The sequence below is a fragment of the Erpetoichthys calabaricus genome, chromosome 9 (genome assembly GCF_900747795.2).
Source record: "Erpetoichthys calabaricus chromosome 9, fErpCal1.3, whole genome shotgun sequence".
Lineage (NCBI taxonomy): Eukaryota > Metazoa > Chordata > Cladistia > Polypteriformes > Polypteridae > Erpetoichthys > Erpetoichthys calabaricus.
In genome coordinates, this window is record NC_041402.2 from 178703582 (window position 1) to 178721364 (window position 17783).

At 44.1% G+C, this 17783-nt stretch overlaps 1 protein-coding gene across 9 annotated transcripts in view; it reads left to right on the forward strand.

Moving 5' to 3' along the window:
- nectin1b (nectin cell adhesion molecule 1b) overlaps positions 1–17783 on the forward strand; it is a 268322-nt gene that overhangs the window by 75032 nt on the left and 175507 nt on the right. For all 9 annotated transcript variants that reach the window (XR_007935820.1, XR_007935822.1, XR_007935821.1 and 6 more), the window contains exons 2-5: positions 4120–4491; positions 7297–7602; positions 7901–8018; positions 15609–15760. Coding sequence is in view for 5 of the 9 variants with exons in the window: in XM_051931781.1 (XP_051787741.1) it covers positions 4120–4491; positions 7297–7602; positions 7901–8018; positions 15609–15760 (948 nt within the window). In the remaining 4 variants the exon portion in view is untranslated. The remainder of the gene's footprint in view (positions 1–4119; positions 4492–7296; positions 7603–7900; positions 8019–15608; positions 15761–17783) is intronic.

Below are 17783 nucleotides of genomic sequence, written 5' to 3' on the forward strand. Positions count from 1 at the left end.
AAGTTCAGGGTGGTATAAGAAGAAAAAGGGGATTGGGAGAAAAGCCTTCAAGAAAAGTAACGGCTTAGAAAACAGGGAGACCTCATGAAGAACTAGTAGACATGGACAAGGTGTAGGGTGGGCTCACAAAAAAGTGTCAGGCGCTATAAAAAGAGATGGAAACGAGCCAAATGGGTTTCAGTTGAGGGGGTAGTTAGAATGATAAGGGGGCTTTAAAAGAGTGGGGTTTAAGCAGGTGGGGCAGCTGTCCTTATGCGTTATGTGATTATGTACAGGGTACACTCAGAAAACAGACCACCAAGGTGTTTAGGGATTGACAGAATGAAAAAGGGATTGGGGTACTGGATTTAGGGGTTTTAGGGGCTTTTGTGAAGTCAATGGGGGCTGATCCAGAGTATTAGGGCACTAAGGGGTTTGTGGGAGGTGGGCAGTGACTGAGAAATTACTCAGAGTTGTAAAGTTTAAAGAGAGGAAGTTGATGTACAGAAATCCCGAGTGCAATATAAATAGGGAATGCCAATGGGGGGATTAGGGGGCTTTTTATGTGTTTATTATTATTTGATCCAAATTGCCTTACTAATCGCAGTATCTCTCCTTCCAAATTTCCACCTCCATGTCTCTCCTGTAGTCACAGACAGTTTCGCTGAAACGATGGCCTTGTGATTTTTTTCAGTGCAGCGCCGTCACATCACCACTAGAGGGTGACACTGCTGTGAACAGAAGAAGGGGTGGGGGGTCATTATGGTGGATTTGGTGGGGTACATCCAAAATATGACACCAGGGTAAGAATGTGAGAAAGTGCTGGTCTGAGTAACAGGAAGAGGGGGCAAGCGACCAGACGTTGAAGCACCAGAAGTGCAGAAAGTGCAAGTTGGCAGCAGACAGTTAAACTTCCTCAGGTTTAGTTTTTTTTATTTCTTTCTCACATTCACTCATTTATTCACAGAGAAAGTAGAAAGAAATTCAGGTGACACTTGTGAACATTTTAATTGCATCAGCTGATGTCTTTCATAATATTTACTTTTAGGTTACATTGCTTCTGCAGTGGAGTTTGGGGGGGGGGGGGGCTACATCGAAAATAATTAGTTAAACTGAAATGAAGCGCCAGAGGTGTTCAGGAAGTGTCAGTGCCTCAGTTAGGTGGGCACCCTGGCATAGGCTCACCTGAGAAGGGGGTACTTCCTTACACAATGGTAGCCAAGGACTAAATCTGGCATTATCATAGGATTCGGACTGGACTTGGGGACATTCGCTAAGCCGATAAGCAGGTCTGGGACACTCTTGGAGTGAGCACTTGAATTAAATTACAAGGAATGAGTATCTAAAATGAAAGAGGAGATGGCAACCCACCAAACAGACTAAGAATGAGTATCTAAAATGGAAGAAGAGTTGGGGAACATGATAGGATTGGGGATATGGACTTAAAAGAGGAAATACTGGGATACACTGGACCAGTAGGTGATGGACTGGGACACAATGGGAGTGAGAATTTACATAGGGAATTGGGGAGAGGCTTCGAGTGAGAATCTAAAATGTAAGAGGAGGTGAGGGACCCAGAGTATAGAGACTGGAAATAGGATACTGGGATACACTGGACTACCAGATACTGGACTGGAACAGAATGGGAGTGAAAATTTAAAATCAGGAGTCTGGGATGGCTTTAGAGTGAGTATCTAAAATGGAAGAAGGGAAGGAGACACACAGGGAGTGAGGATACAGACGATAAAGGTGAAACTAGAATACTCTTAAGAGTGAAGGTCAGAAATGGACCAGGAGTGAGAATGTGAATTGGAAAGGAGAACCTTAGATATGCCGGGAATGAGGAACTGAATTGGTGTCGAGATTTCTGCCAGAAGAAGTTCAAAAATGGGTGGAGACCTTAAGAAAACCATCCAAAGTCTAAACCTACCCTCATTGTAGGTCTGGGCCTATTCAGCAGGCCTCACTCCAGGCAGCCTAGCCCCAAAATCTAAAAGCAGGCCTTAGGCCTGCACTGTCCCAAAATTGGAACTTGGGATTTGAAATAGCAAAAGTTCAAAATGTTCAGAAAAGTGGAGAGGGAAACTGTAAACTTCTTGAACCAGGACAGACAGACAACAAAGTTCATTTACATTGAAAGGCTTTAATTGCAAGTTCATAAAGGGGCACAAAAGGGTAAACAGAAACAAAAAGAAAACAAGCTTCACTGTAGCAGAATCCAGAAGACACGGCCCAAAGCCACAGAATCCAAGAATTGAGAATCAAATGAAAATTAAGGAAACAAAATAGGGAATATAAGGCTGAAGATGTTCATCAAGTATTGCTGGCTGGGCCATGCCCCCTTAGGCACAACTGACAGGAGACAAGGCAAAGAACAATGGGAATGAAAACATACAACACTGTATAATAAATATGAAGGTAAATCAAAAGTAAAGGCGATTTCAAAAGGACACAACGGGTAGAAGATGACACAGTGCAACGCAGTCTCAATGGCTTCTGGGTAGTTCAAACATGCACAGCATACTGGGAATGGATACTATAAGTGACAGGAGACTTGGACACATTGGTAGTGTGAGTACCAATTAGAAAAGGAAACTGGAACACACTGGGAAGGAATTTCATAAATGGACAAGGAAGAATGGGAGGCGTAGGGGAAGAGTATATAGATAGGAAAGAGAAGACTGGGATATATTGGGAATGGATATTATAAATGATAGAGAACACTCCGAAACATTGGGAAGTGAATATCGATTGGAAAGGGTGACTGAAGTACAGTAAGAATGAATATTATTAACGTAAGAAGGTTGAGAAATATTGGGAAATTGTATATGGATAAGAAAGGGAAGACTGGGATACTCTGGGCATTAGTATCTAAACTGAAAGCGATAAGTGAGACACGCTGGGAATGGAAACCGTAAGTGATAGGAGACTGGGACATACTGGGAGTGTGAATATCACTCAGAAAGGAGGTACTGGAATACACTGGGAATGAGTAACTGAAATGGGTGTCACTTTCTGAACTAAGAGATGAGACTAGGAAATGCATAAATGATAGAGGAGATTAGGAGGCATAGGGAATGTAAATACAGAAGGGGAAATCTGGGATTAACTGGGAATAAATATTAGAAATGATGGAGGAGACAGATACACATTGGGAGAGTGAATATGACATGGAAGGGGGAGTTGGGATGTACTCAAAGTGAGTAAGTGACGTCTGGGACAAACTCAGAGTAAATCTGTAACTGGGGAGTGGAAGGGCATGGACTGGAATAGGGAGACTGACATACACTGGGAATGAGGGGCTAACTTGGGGGGTAAACATCTTGAGAAACCCTGGACATAAATAATAGAAATGGAAAATAACATGAGGATTCATGCAATGTGAGCAACAAAGTTAAAAGGGCAGTCTGAGCTGCAATTGAAGTCCGTAGCCAAGCCAGACGTGACTACCTGATCGGAAAGTATAGACTGAGACGCGGAATTAAGAGTCTTGCAAACACGGGAAGTAAATATCACAGATGAAACTGGAGAAAGCTAATAACAAGCAGTAGGAGTGAGTATATGAGACGGGAAAGGGACATCTGAACAGAGTCAGAGACTGGGATACCATGATGGCGTGAAGAGCAGTGCCCTGGGATACGGTAGGAGTGAAAACCAGAATCTGGAGTTTTTGGAAATTGCTGGATGGATATATTTAAATGGGAAGCAGAGAGACTGGGAGACGCACTGTGTCGCATTTTCAGAGAAGCTGAACGCGTAGATGGAGCAGCAGCTGGATAAAATTAGTCATCACGCCGTGTTTTTTTTTTTGCACAGCTCAGTAAGATTGTTGATCTGGAATCTGTCAGCTGGGAAGAAAGTTTACATTCCCAGTAAGTAGGTCAAAATCCGAGTGTGCGGAGAATGGGATTCCAGCTGGAATGCGGTTTGGTTCTTCTGCAGCATTGCTTTGGCTCATGTGTGGCATGGATTTTCGGAATGTGCTGGATGGGACTTTTCAGGGTTGTACCCATATGTCTGTGTGACTTCATGGAATGTAGGGCTAGGGAGGGCCTTTGAAATGGAGTGAAGGGGGCCACCGTATGGCTTTTAGTATTTTGCTTGATCCTACTTTTAATTTGTTTTCATTTTTTTTTACAGCCACCCAGACCCAGCTGGTCCAAATGGACGATCGCGTCTCTGGCATGGTAGGCACAGACGTGCTACTCACCTGCAAATACTCCAACCGCAACCCCAATGTGAAGATCACTCAGGTGACTTGGCAGAAGTTGCTGAACGGCACCAAAGTGAATGTGGCCATCGCCAATCCCACCCTGGGTGTATCCGTGTTGGAGTCCTTCAAGGAGAGGGTGATGTTCCGCAATCCATTAGTGACCCAGGCCAATCCGTCACTCGAGGACGCCAGCATCTTCATGAAGCAGCTCCAGCTCTCTGACGAGGCCACGTACATCTGCGAGTATGCCACCTTCCCAGCTGGCAACAGGGAGAACCAGGTCAACCTCACCGTGCTGGGTAGGGCACTCCTCTGCTGATGTGGACCTCTTGGGTACTCTCGAGTAGCCTATTGGACAGAAGACCCCACACTTCTTCACAATGCCCAGAGAACACTCATTCCTTATATAGTGCCATTTTAGAACCACCAGCCTGCTTTCTGTTTTCAGAGCACTCAGAGGGTGGCTACATATCCAGCTCTTGGGGGGGAGGGGGGGTGTTCTGTATTCCTCTGCCCTTAAGAATACCAGAAAATGCCCATAACAGCGGGCACAGTGGAAAATCTGAAGGAAGAAAATCATTCCTTTCTCACTCTGATAAGGCCAGCCTGTAGTGGGTATCATTTGGCTTCCTGTGAGCCTCATGCCCACTCACAGGACATTTAGTAAAGCAGTGCCCACTGTGGCTTAGCACTTCTGCCATATATGGGGAACTTGAAATTATTTTCTGTTTATTTAGTATGTTCTTTTCCATGGGCATAGCAGGCAGTTACTGGTATCACTGGCACTGAAATTTGTTTATTCTGGAGTGCCTTGTCTGAGGGTGGCAGATTGGCACTGGTACCTCTAGACCATATGTTTTATTGCACCATTGTGCCTCCCCTCTGTAGCTTACAGATTGCCTCTAATACTGCTGGGGCTGATTTTAAATTTTACTAAAATGTTTACATTGGCAGTGCCAGCAGTGTACATCTAATGCATTTTTGTTTATGCTCTTTGGTGTTTTCAGGCGCTGGTTTCACTGGCATTATGTGTTTTAGGCCCCCATCACTCACCCCTCTACAGATGGCACTTATTTCCATAAACTTTTTATTTATTTTAGATTCTCAGCCTGGCACAGGTTTCACCAACACTTGTAGATTTGATGTGTTTTTAGATTCCCGTCTCATAAAGAAGGGCAATGGCTTCAATTGGCATCTGTAGATTTCATGTGTCTTTATCTGGTCTTTTCACCAGGCTGGCACTGATTTCAGAGAATTTGTTGACAGTATTTATTGTAAACCCCCTTTAATATTGGGCTAATAGACTGGCACTGGTTTCGCTGGCACTAGCTGAATTTATATGTGTTTTAATATTCTTATTTCTGGAGATTACAGATTGGCATCACTATCACTACAATTTAGAATATTTTTAGCTCCCATTATCCTTGGGCTTGCAAACTGGCAGTGCTTTCACTGGCACTTGTTGATATTATTTATGATTTGACCACCCTTGAGCTTACAGCCTAGCACAAGTTTCAGTGGCTCTTTGAAGATTCTTTCCTTCAGGCCTGAAGACTGGCACTACTGTCTTATACTATTTAAGCCCTTTTTACTATTGGGCATATACAAAATGGCACTGGCTTAACTGGTATCTGAAGATTTTGTATAATTTTCACTTATCTTTTGACCTGTCTACAGACTGGCACTGACGTATTATTTGTTTTAAACCATCTCTAGTCCCAGGCTTACAGACTGGCACTGGTATTATAGCAGTTGATTTTGTTTATTAGATTCTATTTGACTGGTACAGCTATTACAATGATGAGTGACATATGACAATGTAAGCTGCCATTACTCAGAGGCACTGGCTTCACTGGCACCTGCTGATTTTATGTACTTTTACTTTCTTGTCTCTGAAGTCTTCAAACTGGCACCGCCATCACAGCCCCTTGTTGATTTTATTTATTTTAGATTTCTGCCTCACTGTTTTCTGGGGCTTACTGACTGGCATTGCCATTTCGCTGGCATTTGTAGATTTTCATTGTTGTTAATTTCTTTTTTTCTCTGGAGTACAGACTGGCATTACTGTTGATAGTGCTTAAGCCATTTGAAGCCTCTATCATTCTGGGAGTTAGAGACTGGCACTGGTTTCACTGGCATTTATAGATTTGAAGTTTTTTTGGCTTCTGAATTACAGATTGCCACGACTCTCTCTAGTGCATATACCATTTTAAGCTCCCATCCTTGTGGAACTTAAAGACTGGCACTGCTCTCACTACAGCCATTTTTCAGCTGCCATCACTTTTGGGACTCACAGACTGGCACTGGTTTCACAGGCATTTGTAGATTTTAAGTTCTTTAGTTACTGGATTACAGACTGGCATGGCTGTCACTAGTGCCTATGCCATTTTTTGTTCCCATCATTCTGGAAGTTAGAGACTGGCACTATATTCACTGGCATTTGTAGTATGTTTAGTTTCCATTTCTCTGAAGAGTGGCACCACTCTTGGTAGTGTTTATGCTAGTTTAAGCTTCTATCATTCTGGAATTTACAGACTGGCACTGGTTTCACTGTCATTGTAGATTGTAAGAATTTTATTGTCTTCATTTTCTCTGCATTACAGACTGGCATGGCTGGCACTAGTGCTTATGCCGTTTTAAGCTCCTATCACTCTGGGGCTTGTATAATGGTACTGGTGTCACTGTCATTTGTAGATTATGTTTTTAGTTTTTATATTTCTCTGCAGTACAGACTGGCACTGCTCTCACTAGAGCCATTTGAAGCTCCTAACACTCTGGGTCTCACAGGCTGGCACTGGTTGCACTGGCATTTGTAGATTATAAGTATATTTAGTTTCTTATTTCTCTGGAATACAGAGTGGCATGCCTGTCACTAGTGCTAATGCCATCTGAAGCTCCCATCACTCTGGGGCTCACAGGCTGGCACTGCTTTCACCTGTTGCTCTTGCAGTTTGTGATTCTTTTCAGACTGGTGTTGACTTCACTGGGATTAATGGTGATACTTTTTGGTGTTTTCCATCTCTAGGATGTTTCTATGCATTGTGTGTATTTATAAAATGCTTTGTTTTTTTCCCTCACCACTGCCCACTCTCCTCTACTCGCAGCTAGACCTACTAATCAGGTGATACTCACCTCGCCCACCATCGTGGCCCAGTCCAGCCAGACCAGCAAGATGATAGTGGCCACCTGTATCTCATCTAATGGCAAACCTCCAAGTGACATCACCTGGGAGACCAAGCTGAGGGGAGAAGCCACGTTCCATAAGATCCCCAACCCCAATGGCACGGTCACGGTGCGCAGTGACTACTGGGTGGTGCCCAGCCGGGAGAGCCATCGGCAGAAACTGACCTGCATCGTCAGCTACCAGGGCGAGAAGATGAGGCAGCAGAGCGTGACGCTCAATGTGCAGTGTGAGTGCCGCCGCTGATATCTAGCTATGTTGGAGCTCCGGCTCTCGTGAAGATTCTCTCAGTCTTTGTGGTGAATGACCACCCTTACTGGCTTCCTTCCTGTCCCACTCCATAGTTTTCTTCATTTCACTTTTCCCCTCCTCCTTTTTGTTTGGCATGCCCCCCTGTACACCTGCCATCCCCATTACTTACTATAACCATGGTGGCCCTTTGCACCATCTCATGCTATGGTGGCCCACCGATGTTATGGCTGTTGCTATGGTTACCTTCTCATAAGCCTTCTTTTTGCTGCATGCAGATGAACCTCAAGTGACCATTGAAGGATTTGATGGAAACTGGTACCTGAACCGCCAGGACGTGCAGCTGACATGTAAATCAGACGCCAACCCGGCAGTCACAACCTATCAATGGAAGCTGTGAGTATCTCCGGGGTGCCCTGAGAACTAACAAATCCAAAGAGATCTGTTGACTAATCTGGGGTCAGACTCTGTGGGGTTAAGCCACAGGCTACTGATAGGAGAAGATGCCATACAGCATACTGGCAGGGTCAGACTCAGTCAAGCTGTAAAATACTGAGAGAAGTTAGAATCAAATGTGGGGTACCGACTGGAGGAGACTCCAACCAGTACGTCTAATAAGATGTTTGCAGGACTGGACTCGATATAATATATTGACAGGACCAGACTCCATGGGGTAAAGCTACAGACTGTTGATAGGAGAGGATGCCATAGAGAATATTGACGAGATCAGACTCGGTCACGCTGCAGAATACTGATAGAAGTGGAATCCATATGGTGTACTGGCTGGAGGAGAATCCATGTGGTACATCTATGGGTACGGGCAGAATTAGACTTGATAAAATATACTCACAGGACCAGACTCCATGTAGTAAAGCAACAGACTGCTGATAGGAGAAAATGCCGGAAAGAATACTGACGAGACCAGACTCCACAGGGTAAAGCAACAGACTACTGACAGGAGAAGAGGCCATGCAGAATACTGACAAGGTCAGACTCAAACTGCAGAAGACTGATAGAAAAAGAATACATATGGTGTAGGGACTAGTGGAGATGACTGCTGATCGGAGAAGATGTCATAAATTATATTGACAGGACCAAATTCCATGGGGTCAAGCAGCAGACTGCTGATAGGAGAAGATGCCATACAGAATACTGACAGGATCAGACTCCATTAGGCTACAGAAAACAGATAAAATTAGAATCCATGTGGTATACTAACTGGAGGAGACTTCATGTGGAATGCTACAGGATACTGCCTGGGTCAGACTCTATGGCTAAAGCTACAGGCTGCTGGTTAAAGTTGCCACACAGAATACTGACAAGGTCAGACTCAATCAAGCTGCAGAAAACTGAGAGAAGTAGCATCAATGTGGTATACTGACTGGGGGAGACTCTATACAATACCTACAGAATGTTGCCAGGATTAGACTCCATATAATGTACTGACAGGACCAGACTCCAAGTGGTAAAGCAGCAGACTGCTGATAGGAGAAGATACCACACAGAATACTGACAGGGTCAGACTCCATTAAGCTGTAGAAAACGGATAAAAGTAGAATCCATATGCTGTACTGACTGAAGGAGACTTCATGTGGCACACCTACAGGATACTGTCTGGATCAGACTCCATGGCTAAAGCTACAGGCTGCTGTTTGGAGAAGTTGCTACATAGAATACCGACAAGGTCAGACTCAATCAAGCTGAAGAAAACCAATTCAAATAGAATCCATATGGTGAAGCATCTGGAGAAGATTCCATGTGAAACACTTACAGGTTACTGACAAGACCAGACTGCTGATAAGTGAATATAACATACAGGATACTGACAGGATCAGGCTTTATGAAGCTGCAGAAAACTGATACAAGTCAAATCCACATGGTGGACTGACTGCAGGTGACCCTATCTGGCACACCTACAGGAAATTTATTGGATCAGACACCATGGCTAAAGGTTCAGGCTGCTGACGGGAGAAGATGCCATATGGTATACTGACAAGGTCAGACTCAATTAGATAGATAGATAGATAGATAGATAGATAGATAGATAGATAGATAGATAGATAGATAGATAGATAGATAGATAGATAGATAGATAGATAGATAGATAGATAGATGTGAAAGGCACTATATCATAGATAGATAGATAGATAGATAGATAGATAGATAGATAGATAGATAGATAGATAGATAGATAGATAGATAGATAGATAGATAGATAGATAGATAGATAGATAGATAGATAGATAGATAGATAGATAGATAGATAGATAGATAGATAGATAGATAGATAGATAGATAGATAGATAGATAGATAGATAGATAGATAGATACTTTATTAATCCCAAGGGGAAATTCACAAGTAAGCTCCAGAAATCCGATACAAGTAGAATCCATATGGTGAAGCATCTGGAGGAGACTCCATGTGATACGTCTACAGGATACTGACAGGATCAGGCTCAATCAAGCTGCAGAAAACTGATACAAGTAGAATCCATATGGTGGACTGACTGGAGGAAACTTCATGTGGCACACCTACAGGATACTGCCTGGATCAGACTCCATAGCTAAAGCTACAGGTTGCTGTTTGGAGAAAATGCTACACAGAATACCAACAGGGTCAGACTCAATCAAGTTGCAGAAAACTGTTAAATGTTGAATCAATGTGGTATACTGACTGGTGGTGAATCTATATAATAATAATTCTTTACATTTATATAGCGCTTTTCTCAGTACTCAAAGCGCTATCCACACAGGGAGGAACCGGGAAGCGAACCCACAATCTTCCACAGTCTCCTTACTGCAAAGCAATACACCTACAGAATGTTGGCAGGATTAGACTTCCTATAAAATATTGACAGGACCAGACTCCATACGGTTAAGCTACAGATTGCTGATAAGTGAAGATGCCACACAGAATGCAGAGAGGATCAGACTGCAGAACACCGATATGGTGTACTGACTGGAGGAGACCCCATGTGGTACACCTACAGAATATTAGTGGATCAGACACCATGGCTAAAGTTACAGGCTGCTGACGGGAGAAGATGCCATACGGTTTACTGACAAGGTCAGACTCAATTAAGCTGCAGAAAACCAATGCAAGTAGAATCCATATGGTGAAGCATCTGGGGGAGACTCCATGTGATGCGCCAACAGGGTACTAACAGGACCAGACTGCTGATAAGTGAATATGCCATACTCACTTACGGCATATTGATGGATACTGACAGGATCAGGCTCAATCAAGCTGCAGAAAACTGATACCAGTCAAATCCACATGGTTGGACTGACTGGAAGCAACCCTATGTGGTACACATACAGGATATTTTTTGGATCACACACCATGGCTAAAGGTTCAGGCTGCTGACGGGAGAAGGTGTCATACGGTATACTGACAAGGTCAGACTCAATTAAGCTCCAGAAATCCGATACAAGTAGAATCCATATGGTGAAGCATCTGGAGGAGACTTCATGTGATATATCTATAGTGAATGGTACTGACAGGACCAGACTGCTGATAGGTGAATATGCCATACAGGATACTGACAGGATCAGGCTCAATCAAGCTGCAGAAAACTGATACAAGTACAATCCATATGGTGAAGCATCTGAGGGAGACTCCATGTGATGCGCCAACAGGGTAGTGACAGGACCAGACTGCTGATAAGTGAATATGCCATACTCACTTATGGCATATTGATGGGTACTGACAGGATCAGGCTCAATCAAGCTTCAGAAAACTGATACAAGTACAATCCATATGGTGAAGCATCTGGAGGAGACTCCATGTGATACGCCTACAGTGAATGGTACTAACGGGACCAGACTACCTATCAGTGAATACGCCGTACAGGATACTGACAGAATCAGGCTCAATCAAGCTGCAGAAAACTAATACAAGTAGAATCCATATGGTGGACTGACTGGAGGAGACTCCATACGATAAGCGTACAGGATGCTGGCAGGATTACATTCCATATATTATGCTAACAGGAGCAGATCCCATGGGGCAGAGCTACAGGAGACTGATTGGATTACATTCCATACAGTATCTGACAAGATCAGGCTCCATAGGGTGAAGCTTGGAAATTAGATTCAGTTTTACCACACTTGGCTTGAAATGAGAAAAAAAAACCTTCCATATTTCAAAATCAATTTAATTTGCTTTCCTAAACAGATAACCAAATAGGATAACATTTTAAAAATCAAGTAAGCTAGATTGGCATCTATTTCCCAAGTCACTTACTGTATATCCTGATCTGTCACATCAACATCGGCAGACTTGTTTTCTTGGTTTGGCAACCCAGCGATGCTCAGAATCAGACCTGGGGGGCTTCGTGACTACAGGTTTTTGCTCCGACCAACGTCTGTTTTTAATTGCACTTCTAGTCAAATTCTGCAAGCTGTTACTCCCAGTTTTTTATGTTTTGGGGTCAAAGTAGAAATTCCAAAGCTAAGTTTGGCAAACTTTTATTAGAACGCAGCCAGTAGTTGAAGTCAGGAAAGAGAGGCAGAGGTGATACTCAAGGTGTTTTGGTTCTCAACCCCCCAATCGATAGATCAGCTAGGAGACGGAGAGACAGGAGGAGGGGGTTTGGGGTCTTCCTCGCTGCAATTCCCAGGACTTAGCTGCAGGTTGACATGTGTGGCATTAGAGTACTGGGGGGCCAGTGCCAGTGCGGAGTACTGAAAGAAAAAAGTGACGTAGAAGTTGGCGGTAGTGGGTACTGGCAGGTACAAACAGTGCCAGTATGCCGGAGAAGCTCTCAGAATTTCAAGGAGCAAAACACAGAAGTGCTGCCAGTGGCATGACTCGCTTTTTCACTATATAGGGGCTTAGACCCCCAGTTAATGCCGCTAATCAATTCTTTCCTCCATTGAGTTTGGGGCAGATAATAACTAGTGGTAGGTCCACGTGGACTTTTCTGGTTCAAGTTCTTAACCTGAGGTCTGTGGACCCCCTGGACAGGTTTCGGGGGGTCCGTGAGGCTCAGATTAAAAATGAACATTTATATTCACTGAACGGCTTGGGACTGTTGATTTTTTTCTCGCGTGAACGTTCTCACGTGATTTTACTACGTCTCTTGCCGTTATTTTTCTCGCAAGTATTTATCTCGCCCTAAGCCTAACGTGCGAGAAAAATCACGTGAGAAAAATAGTGGTCACCATACAGGCCCTACACCTTGTGCCAATCAACGGTTTCCCATTGAAAGAAATCAAAGAAAACGCCCCCTGAAACAGCTCACAGAATCGGCCCCCTAGGCGTCCCTTGACTTGCTGTTGGCCCCCGTTTACCATATAGACGTCTGCACAAGCGCCATCTTGTGCCACTCCATAAGAGCAAGTGCTAAGTCAAAGGTGATATGCTTGTCACCTTATGGAACTGTGGAGTGGTCTTCAGCATTCTTATTCGAGGCAAACAAGAGCAGCCTTCTCACTGAAATAAAGTCATGGTAGTAGAACACACAGTAGTAGTAGATCTGTTTAAATTTGCACAAAAAGATTGCATTTCATAATTATAATGAGTGGCCATTAAGTTTTGCATAACAAAGGAGTGTTTTTATTTCAGATTGTTTAAAGTTTAATAATACTTTGTCAGTTTGTCATCATCCAACCTGCTAAATCCGAACACAGAGTCACGGGGGTCTGCTGGAGCCAATCCCAGCCAGCATAGGGCTCAAGGCAGGAACAAACCCCGGGCAGGGCGCCAGCCCACCGGAGGGCACACACACACACCAAGCACACACTAGGGACAATTTAAGATTGCCAATGCACCTAACCTGCATGTCTTTGGACTGTGGGAGGAAACCCACGCAGACACGGGGAGAACATGCAAACTCCACGCAGGGAGGACCTGGGAAGTGAACCCGGGTCTCCTAACTGCGAGGCAGCAGCGCTACCCACTGCACCACTGTGCCGCCCCTGAGTGCAAGAAACAGTTGCCCAGAATTAAGGCCAATTTGGATTGGGATTAGTTTCACACCGGGAGATGCGGTAAAGTGATCACCGGAGGACCTCTGTAATTTTAGTCCCATCCCAATTGCTCAGGAGAGTAACTTTCTATGGATTGCACGTTCACATCTCCACGTCTCAAAGATTAAAGAGCCTGTTACCTTCTAAAACAAGTCCATTAAAACAACCCCAGGCTAAACTACTCCTGTATGAATGAACATGTCTGTGGAATTCTGTCATTTTAGCAGTTCAGAGGGGACTACCCACTGCGCCACCGTGCCACCCATAATACTTTGCGTTTGTCATATATGTATGAGACAATCAAATCTCGATGAATAAAGAACATGATATTCATTGCATGCAAAGTTGTGTTTATGTGAATATTTCTGGGGGAAGGAGGGTCCATAGCTTTCATCAGATTCTCAAAGGGGTCCATGACTCAAAAAAAGGTTAAGAATCATTGCCCTAAGGGATGGGAGTGCATGGTCCCCCTCTGGAATTTTCCGTCTCCAATCCCTGTGCTCTTACATGCAAGTCAACCATGCATGTTGGATAGCGTTGTAATAGAAGAGGGGGGGGGGGGGGGTGTGCGCTCTCGAAGATCAGGGACTGAACCCTGGAGTTAATGAGATGCGGTGGATGGGTCCCAAGGAAGAACAGGGGCTGGAAACCTGAAATTGGGGGCAAAAGCCTTCCTTCACAACGCCGCTGAGTGCAGATGGATGTCAGATTTGACGACTGCTGTTGTTGATTTTTGCCGCCAGAGAATGCCATCTTACACGACTAGACACTGCACGGCATGACGAGTTTCCAGCACTGTTTCACGTTTCCAAAGTATCGTGTGCCCGCCCCTTTTTTCTGACAGCCAATAACGTGCTGCTCGACTGAGCCGGAGATGTTCGAATGCTTCACAGGTACAGCAAGTTCATCCTCAAACTTAACCTTATTATTTTCTAGTCCGAGGGGATGTCAAATTTGATGACTGCCATCGTTGATTTTTGCCCTCAGAGAATGTCATCTTACACGACTATGAACAACAGGGTTGCACGCCTCTGTGATGAGTTTCCAGCACCGTTTCACGTTTCCAAAGTATCGTGTGCCCGCCCCTTTTTTGTGACAGCCAATAACGTGCTGCCTGATCGAGCCAGGGCTACGTGAAGGTGTCGTAAGTTCAGCCGCAGTCTCTCACCCTGCTTCTTGATGTAAATGTGCAGGATGCAGACAGGATCAAGCATTGTGTGTGCAAACCATGCAGATGGCTGACAGAATAACTCAGTGGTGTAGGTTTTGAAATCCAGAGAAGATTAAACGCCTGCGTTTCGAAGTGTGGGAGTCTGCAATCTGACGAGTTCCCACCCCATGAAGCACAAACGTTTGTATGCCAACGCTTTAGGATTTAGACAAGATCGGGCATCGTGTGGTAAAGTCAGCCGAGATCGGCCCGGCTCAGATTCCATGGAAAGCTGCCAGACGCACAGAGGAGAGGCTGCAGGACACTTGACAGGATCAGACACTGGGAGGTTAAAGCCGCAGACCGCTAAAGGCTTGTGGCCTCAGACTTTCAGACATCAGGCTGCGTCTGCTCAGCTCCATATCTCGTTTCCTATCGTACCTCTCGTCTTATCTCTTGTCTGCAGCCATTTGTTGTGACTCGCACTGCAGCAAATATTCTGTTTTGTAAACGTGAAAATGAATGACCCGATTCATTAAGAATTCTCAAGGTTACTGAGCTTCTTCTGTTTTTGTGGATGGTGGCTGACAAATCTTGTGGCCTTTCATTTCTAAGACATGTTTGGTAGCGGCCTTTAACTCTTATAGGATTGTTTTCTGCTCTTGAGGTTGTCTTCTCATGGACAGATTGGGTCATTTGAAAAGTCGTAATTTAAAGTAAATGATGTTAAAGCCTCACTGATGCTACTTATCCATAACAGTAGGACCCCCAAACCCCCCCCCCCCCCCCCCCCCCCACCTTCCTCCTCAACTGCACTGATCTCTTACATACACTACCTGATGGTGGCTCTAACTCTCTTACAGGCTGAACGGCTCAATGCCCAACAACGTGGAGATCCAGAACAACTCCCTCTTCTTCAAGGGGCCGGTGACCTATGAACTGGCCGGCACCTACATGTGTGAGGCCACCAACAGCGTCGGGAAGCGGTCCGAGCAAGTGGAGGTCAACGTCACAGGTAGGCTGAGCGCTGATGGCTGCCTGTTCTTGGGTTAGGGTACCGGAGCAGAGCCCAGAAGGGAGTGCCAGCAGAATGATCCCGTCTCCACATTTTCTTCTCTTCTGTTTCTTGTTAACAAGCCTCTGCTTCTGTCTGTCTGTCTGTCTGTCTGTCTGTCTGTCTGTCTGTCTCGCTGTCTGTCTGTCTGTCTGTCTGTCTGTCTGTCTCGCATGGGATGGCTGGCTGGCTGTCAAATTCAAAAACTGCTCATATTAGCCTGCTGAAGTAATCTGGACGTACTGTAGCCAGCAAGAATCTGGGATAGGAATGTGTGCATCTGTGAAAGGTGCCTGTGAGGACCACGGCAGAGGTGCCCACCATAATCTGAGCACAGCTTGTGAGAGACCACCTTAGGAATCTGTGATGAAACCAAAAGTGGCTGTCCAGAGCAGAACTGGGCATGTGTGTTTGTGTGTCTGTAGATCACTGAAAACTTGTTAGAGAAATCGACAAAAATCGGTCACGACAATAGCCGTCATCACAGCACATCACTAAAGGTGTGTCCTCTCTGTCACCGGGAACGTGTGGTGACAGGACCTGCGGCACCTTGTCCTCTGTGCAGGTTTAAAGAAGATGAGGAGGGCCAGTCACACAGCAGCACCACCACTACAGCTCATATTAGCTACCTTATACATGTAGTATACACTTATATAGTGCCTTTCACATCTGTGTCTTTATCTATAGTGCTAGTGCCTTTCACTTCTATCTATCTATCTATCTATCTATCTATCTATCTATCTATCTATCTATCTATCTATCTATCTATCTATCTATCTATCTATAATATAGTGTTAGTGCCATTCATACCTATCACTCTATTTATGATATAGTGCCTTTCATATTTATCACATGTAGTGCCTTTCACCTCTATCTATCAAAGAAAGTGTTAGTGCCTTTCAGAGTTATAAGCCAATCTATAATATATCCATCCCTCCATTATCCAACCCGCTCTATCCTAACTACACGGTCATGGGGGTCTGCTGGAGCCAATCCCAGCCAACACAGGGTGCAAGGCAGGAAACAAACCCCGGGCAGGGCGCCAGCCCACCGCAGTCTATAATATAGTGCTTTTCAAATCAAACTGTTACATAATGCCTTTCATATATCTATCACTGAATCATACACTGTTAGTGCCTTTCATATTTATTATATCATGTATTTCATAACTATCAGTCTTTTGCTGATATAGTGCCATTCATATCCAGCAATCTATGATATAGTACCATTCATATCTATCTATCTATCTATCTATCTATCTATCTATCTATCTATCTATCTATCTATCTATCTATCTATCTATCTATCTATCTATCTATCGTATAGTGTTTTACACATCTATCCATCTCTGTATCTTTATCCTCCTGTACCAACGATCATCTGCTCACCCCCTATTCTAAGACATGGCCAAACATACAAGTGATTTGTCACACACACACACGCCTGCCCACACAAACCCTGACAGCCAAGTGCGTCTCTACTCATGAGAACAGAAACACACCTGACATTCAAAAAGACACAAAGTGATGCTCACCATCTCACACTGACACATGTGCCTTCAGTCACACAACACGTGAACAATCACACACCGATACTCACTCACTGACACACATTTGCAGGTGGCACCCCTACATGCCTCCACCTTTGTTCTATCTATAATAATCTTAATGCTTTTCATATCTATCACTTTGTTTGTGATATATAGTGCTTTTCATATCTAGCAATCTATTATATAATACCTTTCAAATCTATCACTCAATGATATAGTGTTAGTGCCTTCCAGATCTATTGTATCATGTATTTCATAACTGTTTTTTCGTGATAAAGTGTCTTTCATATCTATCTGTTCATGATGTAATTGAATTCCTTCCACATGTACCTATTACATAGTGCCTTTCAAATCTATGAGTCTATGATATAGTTATCTATCTATCTATCTATCTATCTATCTATCTATCTATCTATCTATCTATCTATCTATCTA